The sequence below is a fragment of the Dasypus novemcinctus genome, chromosome 10 (genome assembly GCF_030445035.2).
Source record: "Dasypus novemcinctus isolate mDasNov1 chromosome 10, mDasNov1.1.hap2, whole genome shotgun sequence".
NCBI classification, from domain to species: Eukaryota; Metazoa; Chordata; class Mammalia; order Cingulata; family Dasypodidae; genus Dasypus; species Dasypus novemcinctus.
In genome coordinates, this window is record NC_080682.1 from 8296089 (window position 1) to 8314350 (window position 18262).

The 18262-nt window shown below is 65.7% G+C and overlaps 3 protein-coding genes across 4 annotated transcripts; 1 reads left to right on the forward strand and 2 right to left on the reverse strand.

The window, feature by feature from the left end:
• Positions 1-2058: 2058 nt before the first annotated feature.
• On the reverse strand, positions 2059-6551 carry TMEM151A (transmembrane protein 151A). The gene is made up of 2 exons (XM_058306368.1): positions 6377-6551; positions 2059-4374 (listed from the first exon to the last, which is right to left on the reverse strand). Exons 1-2 carry the CDS (start codon positions 6449-6451, stop codon positions 3043-3045), a joined length of 1407 nt encoding a protein of 468 aa, XP_058162351.1. The 5' UTR covers positions 6452-6551; the 3' UTR covers positions 2059-3042.
• Positions 6552-8694: 2143 nt separating this feature from the next.
• On the forward strand, positions 8695-12401 carry YIF1A (Yip1 interacting factor homolog A, membrane trafficking protein). 2 transcript variants are annotated; one of them, XM_058305138.2, is made up of 8 exons: positions 8695-8910; positions 9527-9738; positions 9903-10007; positions 10141-10219; positions 11324-11381; positions 11488-11643; positions 11974-12100; positions 12188-12401. In XM_058305138.2, exons 1-8 carry the CDS (start codon positions 8880-8882, stop codon positions 12332-12334), a joined length of 915 nt encoding a protein of 304 aa, XP_058161121.1. In that variant the 5' UTR covers positions 8695-8879; the 3' UTR covers positions 12335-12401. The 2 variants fall into 2 exon arrangements, with proteins under 2 accessions (XP_058161121.1, XP_058161122.1); XM_058305139.2 differs by having other exon boundaries at positions 8697-8910; positions 12007-12100.
• Positions 12402-12751: 350 nt separating this feature from the next.
• On the reverse strand, positions 12752-18105 carry CNIH2 (cornichon family AMPA receptor auxiliary protein 2). The gene is made up of 6 exons (XM_058305140.2): positions 17967-18105; positions 14565-14633; positions 14099-14146; positions 13740-13852; positions 13508-13651; positions 12752-13335 (listed from the first exon to the last, which is right to left on the reverse strand). The coding sequence occupies exons 1-6, from the start codon at positions 18045-18047 to the stop codon at positions 13308-13310; spliced, it is 483 nt and encodes a 160-aa protein (XP_058161123.1). The 5' UTR covers positions 18048-18105; the 3' UTR covers positions 12752-13307.
• Positions 18106-18262: the final 157 nt, after the last annotated feature.

An 18262-nucleotide genomic window follows, 5' to 3' on the forward strand; every position in this document is an offset into this window, starting at 1 on the left:
CCCACGTGCTCTTCTCTGCTGAGAGGTGGGCTCTTACGTTTCCTGCCCTTGAAACTGGGGCAGGTAGTGGGACCTTTGTCCCAGCCTTGACCGATAGACTGGTGCACAAGTGACGCTGTGAACTTCGGAGGTGAGCTCGTTGGGGGTGATACGGCTTCCCACCGCCCTGGGACACTTGCCCTTGGAAGTCCAAGCCACATGGAGAGGCCACGTGTGGGTGTTCCAGACATCTGCCCTGGGTAGGCCTCAGCCCTCAGCCAGCAGCTGGCAGACGTGTGAGTCAATGAGCCTTCAGATAATTCGGGTCCCCGGCTTTCGAGTCTCCCAGCGGGCATCTCTGACATCATGGAGCAGAGACAGCCAACCCCATTGTGCCCTGCCTAAAATTTTGACCCATAGAAACCAAGAAAGATAACAATGTTTATCATCATTTTAAGGCACTGAGTTCTGGAGTGATTTGTCATGCCACAATAGATAATTAATATATATGGCTAGTAAAAGAAATAGGAAAAAAACCTGTGGCTTAAACTAACTAGAGGTTTAATTCTCTTTCCCCTGGAGTCTGGGGAGAGGGAATCCAGGGATGAGATATAAGCTCCCATGATGCCATCAGAGGCCTGAGGCCTTTTATCTTGTTGCTCTGTAATCCTCAGTACATAGCTACCATTCTCAAGGTCACCTCTTGATCCACTATAGTTGCTGATGCTCCAGCTGTCACATCTGCATTCCATGCTGAATGCAGGGTGAAGCAGAGAGAACAAAAGTGACCTTCACTGACATTACTGTTTCTGTTTTAAAGAAATTTCTGCTTATATCTCATATCCTAGAATTGTCTCATGATCATCTGTGCAAGGAAGGCTGGATAGGCTGTGCAAGGAAGGCCGGAAAGATTGTCTTTTAACTGGGCTCATTGCCACCTCAAGTAAAACTGGGGTTCTGTTATTGAGGAGGGGAGGAGAATCGATAGTGACCAGTGGGCAGCTGGCGGCACTGTTAAAGCAGGATGGAGGAAGAGGGAAATCTTCCCTGTGGTGAGAAGCTAAAGCTAGCACGGAAGCCTTCCCAGCTCAGGGCGGCCTTCTCGGCTTCACTTCTAAAGAGATAAGGCAGGGGGCTGACGGGGCTGTCTCCACCTTCCCCGTGTGGCCAGCAGGCAGCTCGACTTTTGCTAAATATTCCAACATGCAGCCCTCACCTTACCGCTGCCCAGCTCAGATACCTTCCATGGCTCCCACTCGCCACAGTTTAAAGACGAATTCTGGGGTTTGGTTCGGCAGGCCTTGGTCAGCCCTCCCAGGGTCCTGTGCTACTTGCTCATGTGCCCCGCCCCCCCCCCCCCCCACACACACACACCACCCTTGTTCCAGCAGCTCCTGTCGCCCTCTCTCGGGCTCTCTGCCTGGGAAGCCCCTTCCATTCCCAGCACACTCCAGGGCCACCACGAGCCTTCTGGTGCCCTCGCTCCAGGGCTCGGGAAGTGGCGCGCGGGCGGGATGCCCCACGCTCGCCCGCACAGCAGCGCCAAGGGGAAGCCACCTCCAGGAAGCCCGCCGGACCCATCCGTGAGCGACGCCCTCCTCCCCCCATCGTCCTCTTTCTTCAGACCCCCAGGCCTGCCTGCCCCACAGGGGCCGGGTGTCTCCAGCTCTGTGTCCTCCAAGCCTCAGGGCCATGCCCCAGACTGGCGCCACCAGTAGCCCAGCTGGGAACTGAACTGGTGCGACCAGCCGCCGCTCTTTCTCCCCCGTTGGGGGGCAGCTGCCAGCCCCTCAGTCCTCAGCACCCACGCCAGCAGGACCCCCGCCAGCTGGAAGGCGGGCCGCCTCGGACAGCGCCTGCGAAGTGGCCCGGCGGGCGTGGACCCCGCTGGTTCCTGCTCGGGTGCCTGGGGCCTGAGCCTCCGAGGTGGGCTGGGAGCTCCCTTCTCAGCCCAGCCTGCCCCCGGACAGCTGGAGCGCGCCCTGCGTCCCCTCCCCGAGCCCAGCCCTGAGCCAGCGACCCAGACGGCCCCCTGCGGGAGTCTTGGGCCCACCACGCAGGAACGAGCACGGAGAGACCTTCCGTTTCAGACCTTTTATTTTATCTGCATCTTCCCTGCCTCCTCCCTCCCCACTGGGCCCTGAGAGCAGTGGGAGCCCCCCTTGGGGGGAAGGGACCCAACTCTCATCCCTGGGGGAGGCCGTGCGTCCCCCGGGCCAGACCCCAATGATGGGAGAAGCAGGGGCCTCCAGGAGGGGCACAGGCCTGTTCCAGGCGGCCGGGGCCCACGGGGCCCCCCAGATGCCCTGGAGCCTGGGCCCCGTGGCTCTCGGGAAAGGGGCAGAGAAAATTCAGGGGCGCGACGGGGAGGCAAAGCCGGAAGGGCATTGCGTGTGGCTGACAGAGGTGCAGGTGCGGACGGCCGTAGGGCCCTGAGAAGGCCCCCCAGGTTGGAGGGGAAGGTGGCAGCGGGGGTGGGGGGACGGTGGGCATGGGGAAAGCAGTGGGGGCCCCCAGAGGAGCCGCGTGGGGCAGCAGGGCCAGCAGGCAGGGGTCTGGAGGGGTGGGGGGCTCGGGGCCTGGAGCGGGCAAGGCTGAGGGGCCCCCCGGCTGCTCTTCAGTTTCAGGGAGCCGGGCCCGCGGGCCATGGCCCCAAACGGCCCAATTGTGCTTCTGGGTTGCTGCAGGGTCCCCCAGGTGGCCTGGCCGCAGCGGGGCAAGGGCGCAGCAGCCCTCTGCTGCAGGCAACAGCTGGCCACGGGACTCCCAGCCCAGGCTTTCTGGAAGCTTCCTCCTCGGCCCAGCATGAGAGACCTCCAGGTCTGATCAGTGGCCGTCACAGGATGGAACACGGGGGAGGGGGGCGGGGCATGCTGAGGACGCTTCACAGATTCAATGTAGGTGACCCCCATCCCCCCCCCACCCCGGTCCCTGCACTTGAGTAAGGAGCCCCGCCCCACCCCGCTCCACGGGGGTCCTTGGTCTGTTTTTCCTCCTCCTTGGACAGTGATCACGCAGGCCTCTGAGCCCAGGTGGGGTGGTGGGGAGGGGCCCGGGGCGGCCTCAGAGCGCGCCCTGCCCGTCACCCTGGCAGCCGCCGTCACCGTGGACGATGAGCACCGGGAAGTAAAGGGCCTCCTCGTAGCACGGCGGGCTCTCCAGGGGCTCCGTGTCCTCCCCGCGGCGCCCCAGCGGCCCCCCGCTCAGGCTGCGGAAGACCCCCGGCGTGGCCCGGCCCCCGGCGCCCAGGGAGAGGCGGCTGCGGCTGAAGGGCAGGCGGGGTCCGCTGGGCCGCGCGGGGGGCAGCGAGGTGCTGCTGACGGAGCGGCGGCAGCGCTGGCAGCCCCGGAGGTAGGCGCCCGAGCCGGCGCCCATGACCACGGCCTCGGAGTAGCTGGGCACCAGCTGCCGGTTGGAGCAGATGTGCCACTCGAGCTCGGTGAAGTCCACGGTGGCCACGCGGGACAGCGCCGGCCCGCCGGGCCCGACCCCGGGCGGGGGCGAGCTGGCGCCGAACAGCTTCTCCACCTGGTAGTGCACGTGGGCCGTGCCGTAGGCCGCCACGACGCGCAGGGGCCACGAGAGCGTGGCCGCCGACACCAGCCAGAAGACCCAGGCGCGGGCGTACCACGGCGGGCTGCGGGGGTCGGCGAAGACCATGAGGGACTCCTGGAAGTCCACGTCCTTCAGGTGCATGCCCTCGCGGGCCTCCAGGTAGTCGTCCAGGCCCTCGTTGGCGCTGAAGAAGCGCGCCCTCTGCGTGAGGTATGAGGCCTCGGCCTCGGCGCTGCCGAAGCTGAAGCACTTGGTGAAGCGCAGCCGCGTGGCCGCGTGGGCGGCCAGGCCCACCAGCTCCTTGGAGACGTCGCGGACGCCGTGGGCCGAGTAGTCAAACTCACCGCGCGCCGTGCGGCTGTCGGCCCTCTCGTGGTACACCTGCGTGGTGGTGTAGGCGTCGCCGTTGCGGTAGCGGGTGATCTGGCGCGTGCGTCGCACGTAGTGGTAGCTGGTGGCCTTCCACCAGACGCAGGGCGGCGCCTGCTGCAGCCGGCGGATCAGGGCGAGCACGGTGTTGGCGTCGGTGCGCGGCGCCTGGCTCGACCGCACGTGGCAGTGCCAGCACTCGGCCAGGTAGAGGAGGTAGAGGAGGGAGACGAAGGCCAGCGGGATGTACAGGTAGCCATCGGAGCAGGGGCTGGCCGGGTAGGTGGGGGGGGGACCCCCGGCCCCCCGGGCCAGGGCGGCCTCGGGCCCCAGGACCAGGCGCGGCACGGTGGCCAGGCGGCACCAGGCCACCACGGCCCCGCAGGCGTGGATGAGCAGCGTGAGGAGCAGGCACTTCCAGTGCGACTCGCGGCACAGGGAGCCTCCCAGGGACTGTTTCAGGGGCCGCTGCTGCAGGGTGGGCCGAGAGAGGGGGGCGGGTGTCAGGACGGGGCCATCGGCCGGGCCTGCCGCAAGGAGGTTCCCACTGGACAGAGGAGGAAACTGAGGTCCCGGGGGACGGAGCAGCTCGCTCCAGGCCTGACAGCTCTAATGCATGGCAGAGCTGCAAGATTCTCCCTGTCCCTTTTCCTCTGTGTGCTCTCCCCTCAGCCCAGGGGACCTGGGCCACACAGCCCATCTCGTCCAGGAGAGGGACCCCGGCTCCTCCACCCACACCCCCGGCCATTCAGAAACCTGAGTTCCAGTCCTGGCCGTGGCCCCACCTTGCTGTGCGGTCTTGTCCAGGCCCCTGCCCTCTCTGGGCCTTGAGGCCTGTCCTGGTGGCCGGGGAGGCCAGGGTGGCAGGTCAGAGGTGAGCAGGTGCCGACCAGGGGCCACTCACCACGCACCGTGTGCCTTGGGCAGGCCCCGCCTCCTCTCTGGGACTCAGTTTCCTCACCTGTACACTGGGGCTCTTGGGAGGGTTCTCGGAGATGAGGAGTGGGAGGGCCTCAGCACAGGGTCTGGCCGGGGGAACAGACGTTAGTGTCGTTCCCCGCGGCTCCCTCTGGGCCCTGGGTCCACTAGGGAGGCTCGGGAGAGGCTTTTAAGGAAGTGAGAGAAAGGAAGTGCTGGGAACGGGGGAGGCGTGTGTCTGGGGGGGCTGGGGAGCAGATGGAGGGCCGTCCTCCACTCCCCATCTGTGCCGAGGAGGGACCGGCCGCTGCTGGGCACCAGGGGCCACCCCCTGGCCCGCGGGCTTGGCACACCCTTCCTGGCAGGGCTAGCTTGCCCCCACCTGGTCCCCAGGTGCAGCGGGAGAGAGAAGAGGGAGGGGAGGGCGTGGGAAGGGGAGGGAGGATGAGGCAGCAGCCCCGTGGAAGCAGCAGGGGTGGGATGAGGGGACCACCTGCCACCCCAGGAGCGCAGGGCCGCCGGGGTCTCCTCCCACCCGCCTCCACTTCATCCCCCAGGCACCGGCATGGCACCCAGACCCACCCACCACAAGATGGACCCGCAGCTTGGTCGGCCAGACCCTCGCCTCCACACGTCACAGGCCCCACGCCCAGACAGGGTGTGCAAGTGCACACAGGTGGGCACACACACACACACACATCGCACGTGTACAGAAGCCCAGGCACACAGCAGACCCTACCCCACCGCACGCACACACGCTGCCCACCGCCAAGTGGCACCCCCAGCCCAGACTCCCGCTGGAGCCCCAAGCAGGGAGGCGCGCACAGGCACACACACGCAAGCCAAGGGACCCATCCCCTGACTACAGGACAAGCAGGTCCTGTACAGAGCCGGGGGACACACACCTGCACCCCCAGGCTCACAGGACACACACGAGCAGGCTGTGTTCACCCAACCACGCACGGCGCTGGCGCTCCACCCGCTTGCCCCCACACAGGACCCCGCACCCCTGCAGAACCTCTTCCAGGCGAGGGCTGAGGGGGGCCCATCCCCAGGGGCCCCTTCAGCAGGACGGGAGAGCGAGGAGGGGGTCGGGGAGGCCGCAGGCCGCCTCCCCTCCTCTCCCCCTCCTCTCTCTGCCCCCCCAGCCCCGCCGCGGCTGCTGCATTGCAGGCGCCGCCCGGGCACCTCGTGAGCCGCCGGCCTGGGGGCCCGACCCCGCGGCCCCGGGGCTGAGGGGCGGCCTCCCCCGCCGCTGCGGAAGAGGGGCACGCGGGGGCCCGGCGCTGACGTCACAGGACAGCCGAGGCGGCCTGCAGGGGCGCCGGGGGCGGGAGGGGCCCCCCAATCCTGCCCAGCCGCCCCCCTCCCCGCTCCCCGGGCGGGCCGCTAGGCCGCGGGCCCCCTCGCGGGCCGTGGGGCTGCCCCCATGACGTCATTGGCCCGAGGGGCCAGGGTCTCCCCTCCCCGTGCCCCCTCCCGGGGTCCGCCCTCCCCTGGGCGCCCTCGCCCCGCTCCGGCCCCGGCCCTGGTCCCCGCCACACCGCGCCGGTACCTCCTCCCGCAGCGGCTGGCCGTCCGGGATGAGCGCGGGCACCTCCCCGCCGTCGCCACCGCCGCCCTCGGGCATGGTGTCCAGGCTGCTGCGGCGGCCCCGGCCCGGGCCCGGGGCATGATAGGGGGGCGCGCGGAGGGCTGCGGCGCGGCCCCGGGGGGCATCCGCTCGGCTCGGCGGCCGCGGAGGGAGTGCGCCGAGCCCCAGCCCGAGCGCGGCGGCGGCGGCGGCGTTGGCGGCCGCGGTGCCCGGCGCCCCGCCCTCCGCTGACCCCGCCCCCGCGGCACCGGCGGCGCCGCCGGCAGCGCCTGGCACCCGGGGCGCCCCGGCAGCACCCCAAGGAGCCCTGCCCGGGCGGCCGGACGCCTGGGTTCTCCGGCTGTGCTCGCACGTGCGACCTTGGGCGAGTCCTTGCTCCCTGAGGCCTGAGTCTCCCGGCTGAGAAAATGAGCTGAGTGACCCTCGAAGGTGGGCGGGCGGCCCCGGGCCATCCCTGTCCCGTCTCCGAGGGCTAAGCGCACCCTGACCCCCACACCGAAGCTTCACTTGTTACAGCCCAGAGAGGCGTGATGAACCTTGCTTGGGGGCAGGCAGGCTAAGGAGTTGGCTCTGTGACCTGGGGCTGGCTCTCTCCACCTCTAACCTCAGATTCCCCATCTGAGAAATGGGAATGGAGAGGTGCTGGATTCAATTCTCAAGGCATCATGCAGGGCAGAGAGCTGGGATCCGTCGTGCAAGCTGCGGCAGTACTCGTGGCGCCCCCATGCTACCCCCTGGCTGGCCCTCGGGGGGCCTCAGATCCTCACATCTGGTCCTGGTTCTGGGCTTTGCCTCCAAGCTAGGCGATCACTGGGTGGGACGTGGGAGCTGCAGTGCTGTTTCAGTGTTTTGTTTTGAGGGCTTTGGCAAAAGCTACCTTAAAGACCATCACGATCAACACCCCTCCGCCTTTAAAGGTGAGGTAACTAAGGTGTAGAGGAAGGAAAGGACTGGTCCAGGGATTCAGCCATTTATTTATCTACTTATTAGGCACATGTGTTTACTGGGCGCCCTCTATAAGATAGTTCAGTGCTTGGCAACGGGAAGACAAGGTGGGAGTGGAGAATGGCAGGGGCCCTGTTCTCATGGAACTTCCAACCAGGGCAAGTTGGCACAACCAGGGCGGGCCTGGAACCCAGGCGAGGCATTAGCTGGGTTGATTCTTAAAGGATAAGTAGTCTTCGGACAAATGGCTATGACAGAAGGGCATCCCAGGTGGAGAGGACTTCTGGGCAAAGGTTCTGCGACTGGACCACGTGGGTTGCATTCACAGAGTAGGAAGGTCACCTGGTGTAACTGGACATTGGGAAGCTAATCAGAAGCAAGTCGCAGAGGACCTGATCGTGTTCTCTAGGAGGAGGAGGCTGAAGGTCTCTGTGGAGGGAAGCTCCTGGATCTGTCTCTAGGAGGGTGGGAGTGGTCAGAACCTGGATGGAGAGAAAGGAGGCCCCAGGACCACGAGGAGGGCTCGGCTGGCTTGGGGGCCACCCTTTGAGAAGACTGCAGGGCCAGCGATGACTCAGGAGTTTTCAGCAGCAGCGTCGGGAGGCGATCAGCACACCTCTGCCCCCAAGTCGGCTGAACTACGGGTCAGGCCTGGTACGGGATGCTGCCCCAACTACGCCACCCACTCGCTGGGACTTCGGGTTTTCTGGGCCTCAGTTTTCCAGTCTGTGTAATGGGTGTGCGCGCGTAGAGGCGCGTGCGGAGCGCCCGGGCCGATGCGGCGGAGGCGGGAGGGCATTTCAGCACCGGGCGATGGACAGCGCCCGCGGTGGAAGGCGGGGTGGGAGGCTGGAGGCGGGGCCAGCGCCCCGGGACGCGCTCGGCCCGACCTCCGCCCCCACTCCCCGGGCTGCCAGGGCTCCGCGCCAGGACCGGAGAGAGTGTGCGGCACGGGGGAGGGAGGCGAGCACGGAAAGCGAGGGGCAGAGCCTGTCCGCCCCGTTCCCTCGCGCAGCACCGCCCGCGAGTGAAGCTCCCTTCCCGGCCGCCAACCGCAGCCGCCCCCGCCGGCTCCCGGCCCGGTGTAGTCGTGGCAGGACGAGCGGCGAGCGCCCTACCGCGCAGGCGCAGAAACAATTCTCACCCCCCACTCCTACCTGAACTTATCTATTGGCTGCTCCCGCCTGGGACTAGCCAACTCAGTAGCCAATCCTAGAGCGCCTCGGATCGCTCCGCCTACCCCGCGCCCGGAAGTTGACGCCGGCCGAATCCGCTTCGGCGAGGGAGAGCCCAGTAGCCAATTGGGAGAGGGGAGGGACGAGGCGGTGCGACCTATGAGCCAATGGCAGGCGGCGGAGGCTGACGCCGCGGACATGGCGGCCGCGGTCATCCAGGTCCGGGACGTGTCGGGCTGCCGGGTAGAGTCGGCCGGTGCCCGGGGAGCGGAGCAGCGCCTTCACTAGTTTTCGTACCCACGAGGCGGCGCAGCTGGCCTTCGGGGAGAGCGAGCGTCGCGGCCATGGCTTATCACTCGGGCTACGGAGCCCACGGTGCGTGGGCACGGGGCGGGCGGGGCGCGGCCGGCTCTCCCGGAACGAGCGGGGCGGCGGCGATCTTTCGGGTTCCTGCCCCGGCGGCTCTGGGACGCGACCCGGACTTCGCCCTCTCGGCCCAGTCCTGAGATACGAGCGGTGACAGCACAGCGGGGATCCCCATGCCCGACCTGGGCACGAACGGGGTCCACCTCCAAATCGTCTTTTCCCAGTCATGGCCCAGGTGGGGTCCCCGACCTTTGCCTAGGGCCCCCGGTTACCCAGCCGTCGCCTTTCGCACCCTTGGTCATTCGGAGGCGCCCTCCCGGTTATCTTCTCCACCTAGCAGACTTTACTCACTCCCCCCGACTCATTTCAGCGATCACTTCCCTTGAGAGGACCCCAGGAGCCCCAGGTGGGCAGCCACTCTCAGGTGCTTCCCCAGCTCTTTCTGGCACCTCTCTGGAAGGATCCTCTGTCAAAGTTCTTCATTCTGGGTTAGCTTCCGTCACCCAGCCGGGGTTCTTCTCACTGATTGCTTGGTGCTCCAGGACCCATACAGGGCTGCCCGACCTGGAGAAGAGCTGGTGGTTTGGGCTCATGCTTGGTATTCCTGTCATCTCCAACCCCGCAGGCTCCAAGCACAGGGCGCGGGCAGCTCCGGATCCCCCTCCCCTCTTCGATGACACAAGCGGTGGTTACTCCGGCCAGCCAGGGGGATACCCAGCCCCAGGAGCCGACGTGGCCTTCAATGTCAACCACTTGCTGGGGGACCCAATGGCCAATGTGGCTATGGCCTATGGCAGCTCCATTGCATCCCATGGGAAGGACATGGTGCACAAGGAGGTGTGGCCAACTCCCAGGGCAAGGGTGGCAGGATTTCTGGCCAGGGTTGGGACATCACGGGACCCCTCCTGATGCTCCCAGCAGCCCTCAGGGAAGGTGCACATGGAGGAGCACTCTGAGACTCACGGTGCAGCTTGCCCACTGCCTCCTCTCTCCCCTCCCAGCTGCACCGTTTTGTGTCCGTGAACAAACTCAAGTATTTTTTCGCCGTGGACACAGCCTATGTGGCCAAGAAACTAGGGCTCCTGGTCTTCCCCTACACACACCAGGTGAGCTGCCTGCCAGGTGAGCTGGCAGGTTCCCTTGCCTCCCTCATGCTGCCCAGAGTCCAGGCCCCAGACCTCAACCCCCTTCTCTCCTCTTGTCTCTTCCTCCTGACCCGGCTGCTGCCGCCACTGCCAGAACTGGGAAGTGCAGTACAGTCGTGATGTGCCTCTGCCCCCGCGGCATGACCTCAACGCCCCCGACCTCTATATCCCCAGTGAGTCTCTGACCTGGGTTTGGGGGTACAGAAAGAGAGAGGCTCATCTGTTGTTTCAGCACCTTTTGGTGTATTCTGTGTGGGGTGGCCCTTAGCTGCCGGGTAGACAGGGCGGGGTGTATGCTCAGGGGGCTTGCTTTGGCGCCCTTCCTTCCTCTTGACTTGGACCCTGTCCCTCCCCAGCAGGGAGCCCTGGCTTTAGATCCTGGCCCTGCAGCTTCCAGCTGGGAGACCTTAGGCTGGCTACTTTGATATTCTGTAAAATGGGAATAAAAGAGCCCCTACCTCAAAAGCCCAAAGCGGTTTGATGAGCTGATGTATGCTCAGCATAGTACCTGGCACATAGGAAGCATATGGTCAAGATGAGCTGTGTTTCTCATCATTCCTTCTTCAAGGCCTGCTTAACCATTTTTTCCTCCAGGGAGCCTTCCCCGACCCCCTGAGCAGGTGGCTGCTCCTTCTGGGCCCCCACCAGCATGCCTGTTTTACATGGTGAAGCTAAGACTCAGAGAGACTTGAGTATCTTTGAGGCCCTACCCCTCCTGGCTTAGAGGCGGGAGGGCTGGTTTCCTGACTCCAGAGACCACACCTTCTCTGTACTTCAGAGGGCACAGAGGAAAGGATTGATGAGTTGAAGCTGCTTAGTAGAGAGCCAGCTCTCACTGGCTCTGAGTGCTGTGAGTCCAGCACATCAGCAACAGCTAGCACTGACGAGCAGACTTAGAGTGGCCCAGGCCCCAGGGACAGCCTGGGTTGTCTCCTGAGCCTGCATTTGGGTCCTCTAGTCTGGCCTGAAGTCACTTTGGCCTCAGCCTTGAACTAGGATGAGCCTTGTCCCATAGTGCACTTTTTGAGACAGCAGGAAACTCGGATGTGTTTCCTAGCACAGCGTCAGGGAAGGAGGTGGCTGGGTGGTCCTGAAGAGTCAGGTGCCATTTATGCAGGGGTGTGGCTGGTGGGGAAAGGCATTTCGGGCTGTGTTGCGATAGGCAGGGAAGGAGGAGCGGGGAAAGTGGGGGTGCTGATGGCCTTTGACTCCCCTACTCGAGGGGGGGTCTCTGGCTGAGGAAGCTGGATTGACGGCATCTCTCTGGCTCTTGGCAGCAATGGCCTTCGTCACCTATGTACTGCTGGCTGGAATGGCACTGGGCATTCAGAAAAGGTCCGTGCCAACCCCCTCCCCATCCTTACCCCCTCTGCTCTTAGCTCTGCTCCCCACTTCCCCAGCACAGGGTGGCTGGTCCTGAGCACGCTCCCCCACGCCACAGGTTCTCCCCAGAGGTGCTGGGCCTGTGCGCAAGCACAGCGCTGGTGTGGGTCGTGATGGAGGTGCTGGCCCTGCTCCTGGGCCTCTACCTGGCCACCGTGCGCAGCGACCTCAGCACCTTCCACCTGCTGGCCTACAGCGGCTACAAATACGTGGGGTGAGCGGCAGGGGCGGGCCCGCGGTCTGGGCCTGCCTGCAAGCCTCAGGCCGGGGGCCCTGAGGGTGGCACTACCCCTTCGCCGGCCCCTGCTCCTCTCTGCCGGAGGGGCCAGCTGCTTCCCCGTCTCCTCAGGAGCTGCGATGTGCCTTTGAGGGCTGGGGGTGGGTTGGGGGTCTCCCTGAGAGTGAAGGGGGTCCAGATCCAGCACCCCAAGCTGAGTCTTGGGCCTCCCCCTAGGGAATTCTGGGTCCCTCCTGTGATGGGGCCTGGCAGTGAGTGGGGGTCTAGGCTGGGCCCCAGGCCCCGGCAGGGCGGGATGAGTCACAGATCTTGGGGCGGCCCGGCCCCACCCCCCCCCAGGATGATCCTCAGCGTGCTCACAGGGCTGCTCTTCGGCAGCGACGGCTACTACGTGGCCCTGGCCTGGACCTCCTCGGCGCTCGCGTACTTCTTCGTGAGTCTGGGGATGCCCCCTCCCCTGGGGTCAGAGCAGGGACCCACCCGCCCCGCCTGGCCTGGCCTCAGCACCCCTCTCTTCCAGGTGCGCTCTTTGCGGACGGCAGCCCTGGGCCCCGACGGCATGGGGGGCCCGGCCCCGCGGCAGCGCCTCCAGCTCTACCTGACCGTCGGGGCTGCAGCCTGCCAGCCCCTCATCATATACTGGCTGACCTTCCACCTGGTCCGGTGACCTCTGCCCCCCACCCCCCCCCTGCTGACCCGGATTTCTCTATACACTGAAGATGTGATTTCCTTAACTTTGTCTGACCCTCACTCCTGGGGCTGGAGGGGGAGCTGCTAGCACCCCTGGGCCTCCGCTTTGCCCAGGGGACCAGGCTGGGGCCTCTCTGGGGGGTCCGGGCCCAGGGAGAGCTTCCTGGAGGTCGTGCTTTTGACGCTGGGCCTTGACAGTGCCGGGAGAATGAGGGTGGGAGGAAAGGGGGCGGCTGCCAAGGTGCCATCGGAGAGGTGACCCAGGGAGGGCGGGTGTCTGGGCTGCTGGGGCCAGGCTGGCAGGGCTGGGGTCAGGGCTGACCCCATCCAGTCACACCTTTCCCATGCCATCACCTGCACAACAGGCCTTTCGGGAGCAGAAACGGGGCCCACGTGTTTGCAGTAGTTTATTCATATTTTGTCACAAATGGCCGGGGAGGGGGTGCCGGACTCCTCCAGGCGACATAGAAAATAGGGCCAAGAGACGGGGATGGGCTGGGAGTGGGGGGACGACAGGGCTGGGGCTGGAGAGAGAGCCTGGGGGAGGGGGAGGGCCCCCCTGCTGAGCCTGCTCATTCCTGGGGTGGGTGCCCCCCACCTGCAGGGGGAGCCTCAGGGTGGGGTGGAGGGGGGCGGCCCAGAACTGCCAGGGCCAAGCGCTGCCCCCTAGCAGGGCCCACGTCCCCCGCAGTGGACCAGGCCGGGGGTCCCCCCCGCCAGGACTGCCGGCCACGGCCACAGGCTCTGCGTAGAGCTCTGCCCAGCCCTAGGCCGAGGGGGGGGCTCTGGAGGCGGGGACATCCCCGCAGCAGCAGTTTGGGGGGTGGAGAGGCCAGGGGCACCAGTGCCCCCTCCCTCCCCAGGGTTGAGGCCTCGGTGGCCGAGGGGCAGGGCTGGGGGTGCACAGGCGTCCGGTCCGTTCTGGGCTCGCTCCCTGGCCGGCCTCCCCCTTAGAAACTCACCAGCGTATAAACCATACTGCGGGAAGACGAGGCAGTGAGCCGCCGCCCCAGCGCACCCAGCCACCCGGCCGCCCACCTGCCGCACCCCACCAGGGCACAGGGCAGGGAGCTGGGGCCCAGCCATTCCCGGGACGGAGGCCCGGTGCCTGGAGCAGCCCTTCCCCGGCTTCCCAGGCCTGGGGCCTCACCTGTACAGGTAATAGAAGAAGGAGAGCAGGTAGAAGGCGAGTTTGCACCAGGACTCCTTCTGGCAGTAATTGAGGATGTCGGCATTCATGATGGAGACGGCGTCATACATGACCTCAGAGCCATCCGCGGGGCGGTGGAAGTACCTGGGGCACGAGCGGCGGGCCTGGGTGCCTGCCCCCGGGCGCCCGCCCCCTCTCCCCCTGCCGCCCCGAGAGCAGCGGCTCCCCTCACCTCCAGAGGTGGTAGAAGAGGAGGGGGATGTTGAGGCCCAGGGTCACCCACTCTGCCGCACACAGAAACATCAGACAGAAGAGGCCGTGGATGGAGTATTCTGGGACCACCAGCTGGGGGGCGAGGGTGAGAGGTCAGCCAGGACAGCCCCTGCTTCTCGGGCACTGAGGGGAGCTGGGGTTTGGGAAGGGCCCACCCACTATGATCTCCAGGGTCGACGAGAGGGCCTGCAGCCAGCCACCCCCAGCCTGGTGGGCCGCGGGTCACACGGGCCCAGAGAGGAGGCACTGGCCCTGGGCCACGGAGGCTGGGGGCAGCGCTGGGCCGGGCCCCTCCTGCCCCCCAGCCCTGACACTGACCTTCCTCAGGAGGCAGCAGATGCGTTCGATGTTTTTCAAACGCTCGCGCTGCAGGGGGGAGAAGACCGTGATGGGGGGAGGCAGAGGGGCCAGGATCGGGGCGCTCCGCACGCCTCCCGCGCCCCCTCCGCCTTGCACGTGGCCGCCAGGGGGCGCCAGAGCGGTCTCTGCGGCGTTATCGGCTGGGCGGGGAAGGAGCCGCGCTGTCCCCATGGCGACCGTCACCATGGAGGGACCTTCACCCGCGTCGCCACGGCAACGGCCTAGAGCCTGGCAACAGCCACCCCGCCAGGAGGAACCCGAGCCCGCGCCAGGTGTTCGCGGGGGGCGGGGACAGAGAGGAAGGGGCATGGCCGCGGCACCCCCCCACCCCCAGCTTTCCATACCCCCATTCTCCAACCCTGCCCGAGACAGATGGAGAGACGGACGGACGGACACACCTCAGCACAGCACATGTATCACTTACTGCCCGCGCTGGGTTCCCCTGGTCGATGGGGTTCTTGAAGTCGGTCCGCAGCTCGTCGAAGGCTATGATCTGGGGCAGGAGCGCATGCCCGTCAGGGGTGTGACAGCAGCTTACAGACCACCCCCCACCCCTCCACCCCCCACCCCCCTCCGCCTGCCTTCCTTGCGGAAATTTGGGGACAGGAATCTATGCGAGCGCCCAGACCGGAAGGAGCTCGTCGCAAAGGGGGAGAAACTGAGGCCCAAGAGGAAGGGCCTGGCCCAAGGTCACACAGCCATCTGACAGCCTGGAGTGGAACCCCAGTGTCCCCATGCTCAGCCCAGTCCTCTACACCCCCAGCCCAAACACCCCAAGAGATGGCCTCTTCCATGTGTCTGGGCCTGCGGCCCCGAGGGACCCAGGCTTGGGGGGAGGAGGAGAACAGGCAGCAGCGCCCAGGGCAATTGGGGTGCCCAGGCTGGACTCTGAGGAGCTGCCTTCCTGGTGAGCACCCGGGGAAGGGCAATCCAAGCGCAAGTACAAAGGCGCAGAGGGCTGGAAGGACAGGGAATGTTCAGGAAGCTGCAGGTTTCATGAGGTGAGAGTGAAAAGTGTGTGGAGAGTGGGAAGGGAGAAGCCAGTGGTGGAAGAGAGGACGGTGAGGTGGGCAGGGCCACGTGGGTGCCCTCTGAAAACCAAACCAAGGAGTCTGCACATTGGCCTGAAGCAGTGGCAAGCCAGGGAGGGGTGCAGAGCAGCAGAGTGGCGGGGTGGGGAGGGGGTGCTTTCAGATTGATGGAAGCAAGAGGTACAAAGTGCGCAATCACAGCCAACACTGCCCACACCAGGGCTCTAGGTGGATCGCCCCTTTAGCCTTGCAACAACCCAATGCCAGAGGTACTAGTAGTATCATTTCCAATTTGCAGGCGAGAAGACAGAGAAGTGACTTGTCCAAGGCCGCACAGCTAATCAGTGATGGAGCCAGGGTTCTGAGCCAGTCTGAATCCAGAGTTTGAATTCCCAACCACTTTGTCATATTTAGCCCAGACCAGTAAAGAGACTGGGAGGGTCGGTGGTAGCCTGAATGGGGACAGTGGCAATGGGGCTGGGGGCGCCGATGGTTGCTAGGACTGCTCAGGGCCAGACTCCACAGGGCTCGACTGGCCATAGGTGAAGGCAGAGGGGCCCAAGGTGCTGCCTGGTGTTGGGTGTCTGGTGGATGGCAGTGCCCTGGCTCGGATGGGGAACCTGGGAGGGGAGCAGGTGTGGCGGGATGGATGGGACAGATCCGGGAGGAGCTGGCAGGGGACCTGGGAGAGGAGAGCTGGGCTCCGCGCCCCTGGGCTCTGGGATGAGGCAGTGGGGGCCCCCCTCCCAGGCATCCCAGACCCCAGACGGCTGGGAGGGAGAGAACACGGGCTTCCTGGAGGGAGCTGCGACCATCTGGAGTGCCCCCTCCCCCAGCTCCCCATCGACTCTGGGCGGCCGCCGCCTGACAGGCATGGCAACAAGGTCCAGCAGGGAGCGGAAGGGCGCCGTCTGTCTGCCCCAGAACTGGCATCACCAGCAGGCGGCGGGTGTCGCGCCTCCCACCCCCCCAGGCTGCCTGGCGCTGACTCAGGGGCCCCCCTCCCCCGGAACAAACAATCCCCCACGGTGACAGCTGACAGGCATCACTCACCACCAGACCAGAATTGCCTAGCAACCAGTGGGGCCTGGAAATAGGGTCTGGGGTGGAATCTGGGAATCTTGCCCTGGGAGGTTCTAGTTCTTACCAGTTTTGCACTAAGGGCCACGCCCCCTATCCATTGCCCCCAGTGGCAGGCCCCATTCTGAGTGATGATACATACACAAGTCCACTTTACAGGTAAGGAAACAGAGGACAAGTGACTTGCTAAGATCATGCAGCTAAATGGCCACGTGAACACAGTGCCTGCCAGCTACCAGGTGCTCAGGAAGCCTCTGCTGATGAACAAAGGTGTCACTTCAAAGCTTGGGCCCTGTCTCGCAGCCCAGGGCACTACAGGGCACAGGCTGGGTCTCAGGCAGCCTTGACTCCCCCAGGCCACCCGGGGCTGGTGAACAGGGGCCTGCTGAGAGCGCCTGGGGGCAAGGGCGCCCCGCTGGGGAGGGGCCTGGAAAGGATCCCGCAGTCCTGGCGGGCGCTGCTCGGCTCTGTGCCCTCAGCTTGAGCCCTCATTTCGTCCCACTCCTTAAGACCCAGCCTACCTGCCCTGACCCTGCCAGCCTGCCCAAGGCCCTGGGGACGGGTCAGTGGCTCAGAGACATCAGGATGGGCCCAGGGGGCATGGAGAGAAAAAAGAGAAAGGAGACAAAACCAAGGAGAGAGAGAGCGGACAATGGGGGCTGGGGGTGTCTGAAGGTGCCTCTGGGGCTCACATGGGGAGGGAGCGGAGGGCCATGGAGCAGGCAGCAGGTCCCAGGAAAAGGAAGGAGAGAGGAAGTGGGGAGAGCAGGAAAGCAGGTGAGGCAATGGAAGGGAGAGGAAGGAAGGGGTGCAGGAGGGGAGCCTGGAGAGGGGTGAGGGACCCCCCAAAGAGGTAAGGATCAGGGTGGTGTGTGCAGGCCGACAGAGGCAGGGGCATGGGAGGGAACAGCGCGGGGGGAAAGGGCCCCACACCGTGACCTGAAGGCTGATGACCAGCTCTGCAGTGAGGAGAGGGGAGCTGGCAGAGGGACCCCCTCAAGGGGGAGGCGATCAGGCCCAGGGATGAGATGGCCATTCTGGAGGAACAGCAGACAGGGTGAGGAACAGAGGAGGACTGGAGACAAAGGGGAAAGGGGGAAGGAGTAGGAAGGGAAGCTGGAAAGTGGGAAGGAAACCTGCGGGGGGAGCCCCTGGGAGGGGGGTTGGGAAATTCAAAGTGAGGTGAGGGGGGAGTTGGGCTCCCGCGCTGCCTAGAGCCAATCGCTGGGAGGGGGCTGGGAAGAGAAAGGGTTAATGAGCTCTGAGATCTGCGGGTCCTGTAAACAGATGCAGTTGCCATAGCAACCGGCTCCATCACTCCGGCTGGAAAAACCCACAAAGGGTTGGGGGGGGGCGGGGAGCAGACAGACAAACTGCCCGACAGACAAATGGGGGCGACTGAATAGGGCAAAATAGGAGGAGGGGAAGAAGCAAGTACTCTCGATTTCCGTCCCCCACCCCACGGCTGGATGGGCCGGGGACCGGGGGTCAAGGGCCGACTGACGGACCCCCAGACAGGAGGAGGCGGCGAGCCAAGGGGGGGCCCCGGGCAGGAAGCCGGCGTTTTGGGGGTGATAACGGGGGCGAACCGAAGTCGGCGGATGAGGGAGGGCGTAGAGAAGGCTCCAAGTTTCCCCGGGACCCTGACACCAGACCCAGCCCCCTCTCGCTCCGCGCGCCCCCTGCCCCCGCCCCGACCCCGGCCCCGGCCTTACGTGCCAGATGACAAAGAAGATGAGGGAGGCGCACAGCACCAGGGTGAGCATGTAGCAGAACGCGGCGAAGGTGAACGCCATGGCCCCCGCGCCGGGCGGCGGCCCGGGGGGCGCCAGCGCGGGGCTCGGGCGCAAGGGGACGCCCCCCGGCCCGCGCTCAGGGCCGGCCGGGCATGGCCCGCGGGGCTCGGGCGCGGGCGCGGAGGCGGCGGGCGGCGCGGCCAAGACCGGGCCCCGGGCCGCGGGGCCGCGGGGGGCGCGGGGCGCGGGCCGGCGGGCTCGGGGGGCGCGTCCGC

Bases quoted from the DNA above. Each gene is read 5' to 3' on its own strand.
- TMEM151A (XM_058306368.1), bottom strand. From the start codon at position 6,451: ATGCCCGAGGGCGGCGGTGGCGACGGCGGGGAGGTGCCCGCGCTCATC. The intron at 4,375-6,376 runs GTACCGGCGCGG...CCCACCCTGCAG, and splicing joins GCCAGCCGCTGCGGGAGGAG to CAGCGGCCCCTGAAACAGTC.
- YIF1A (XM_058305138.2), top strand. From the start codon at position 8,880: ATGGCTTATCACTCGGGCTACGGAGCCCACG. The intron at 11,382-11,487 runs GTCCGTGCCAAC...CCCACGCCACAG, and splicing joins GCACTGGGCATTCAGAAAAG to GTTCTCCCCAGAGGTGCTGG. The intron at 12,101-12,187 runs GTGAGTCTGGGG...CCTCTCTTCCAG, and splicing joins CGGCGCTCGCGTACTTCTTC to GTGCGCTCTTTGCGGACGGC.
- CNIH2 (XM_058305140.2), bottom strand. From the start codon at position 18,047: ATGGCGTTCACCTTCGCCGCGTTCTGCTACATGCTCACCCTGGTGCTG. The intron at 14,147-14,564 runs GTAAGTGATACA...TCCCCCCTGCAG, and splicing joins AGGGGAACCCAGCGCGGGCA to CGCGAGCGTTTGAAAAACAT. The intron at 13,652-13,739 runs GTGAGGGGAGCC...CTCGTGCCCCAG, and splicing joins CTCTTCTACCACCTCTGGAG to GTACTTCCACCGCCCCGCGG.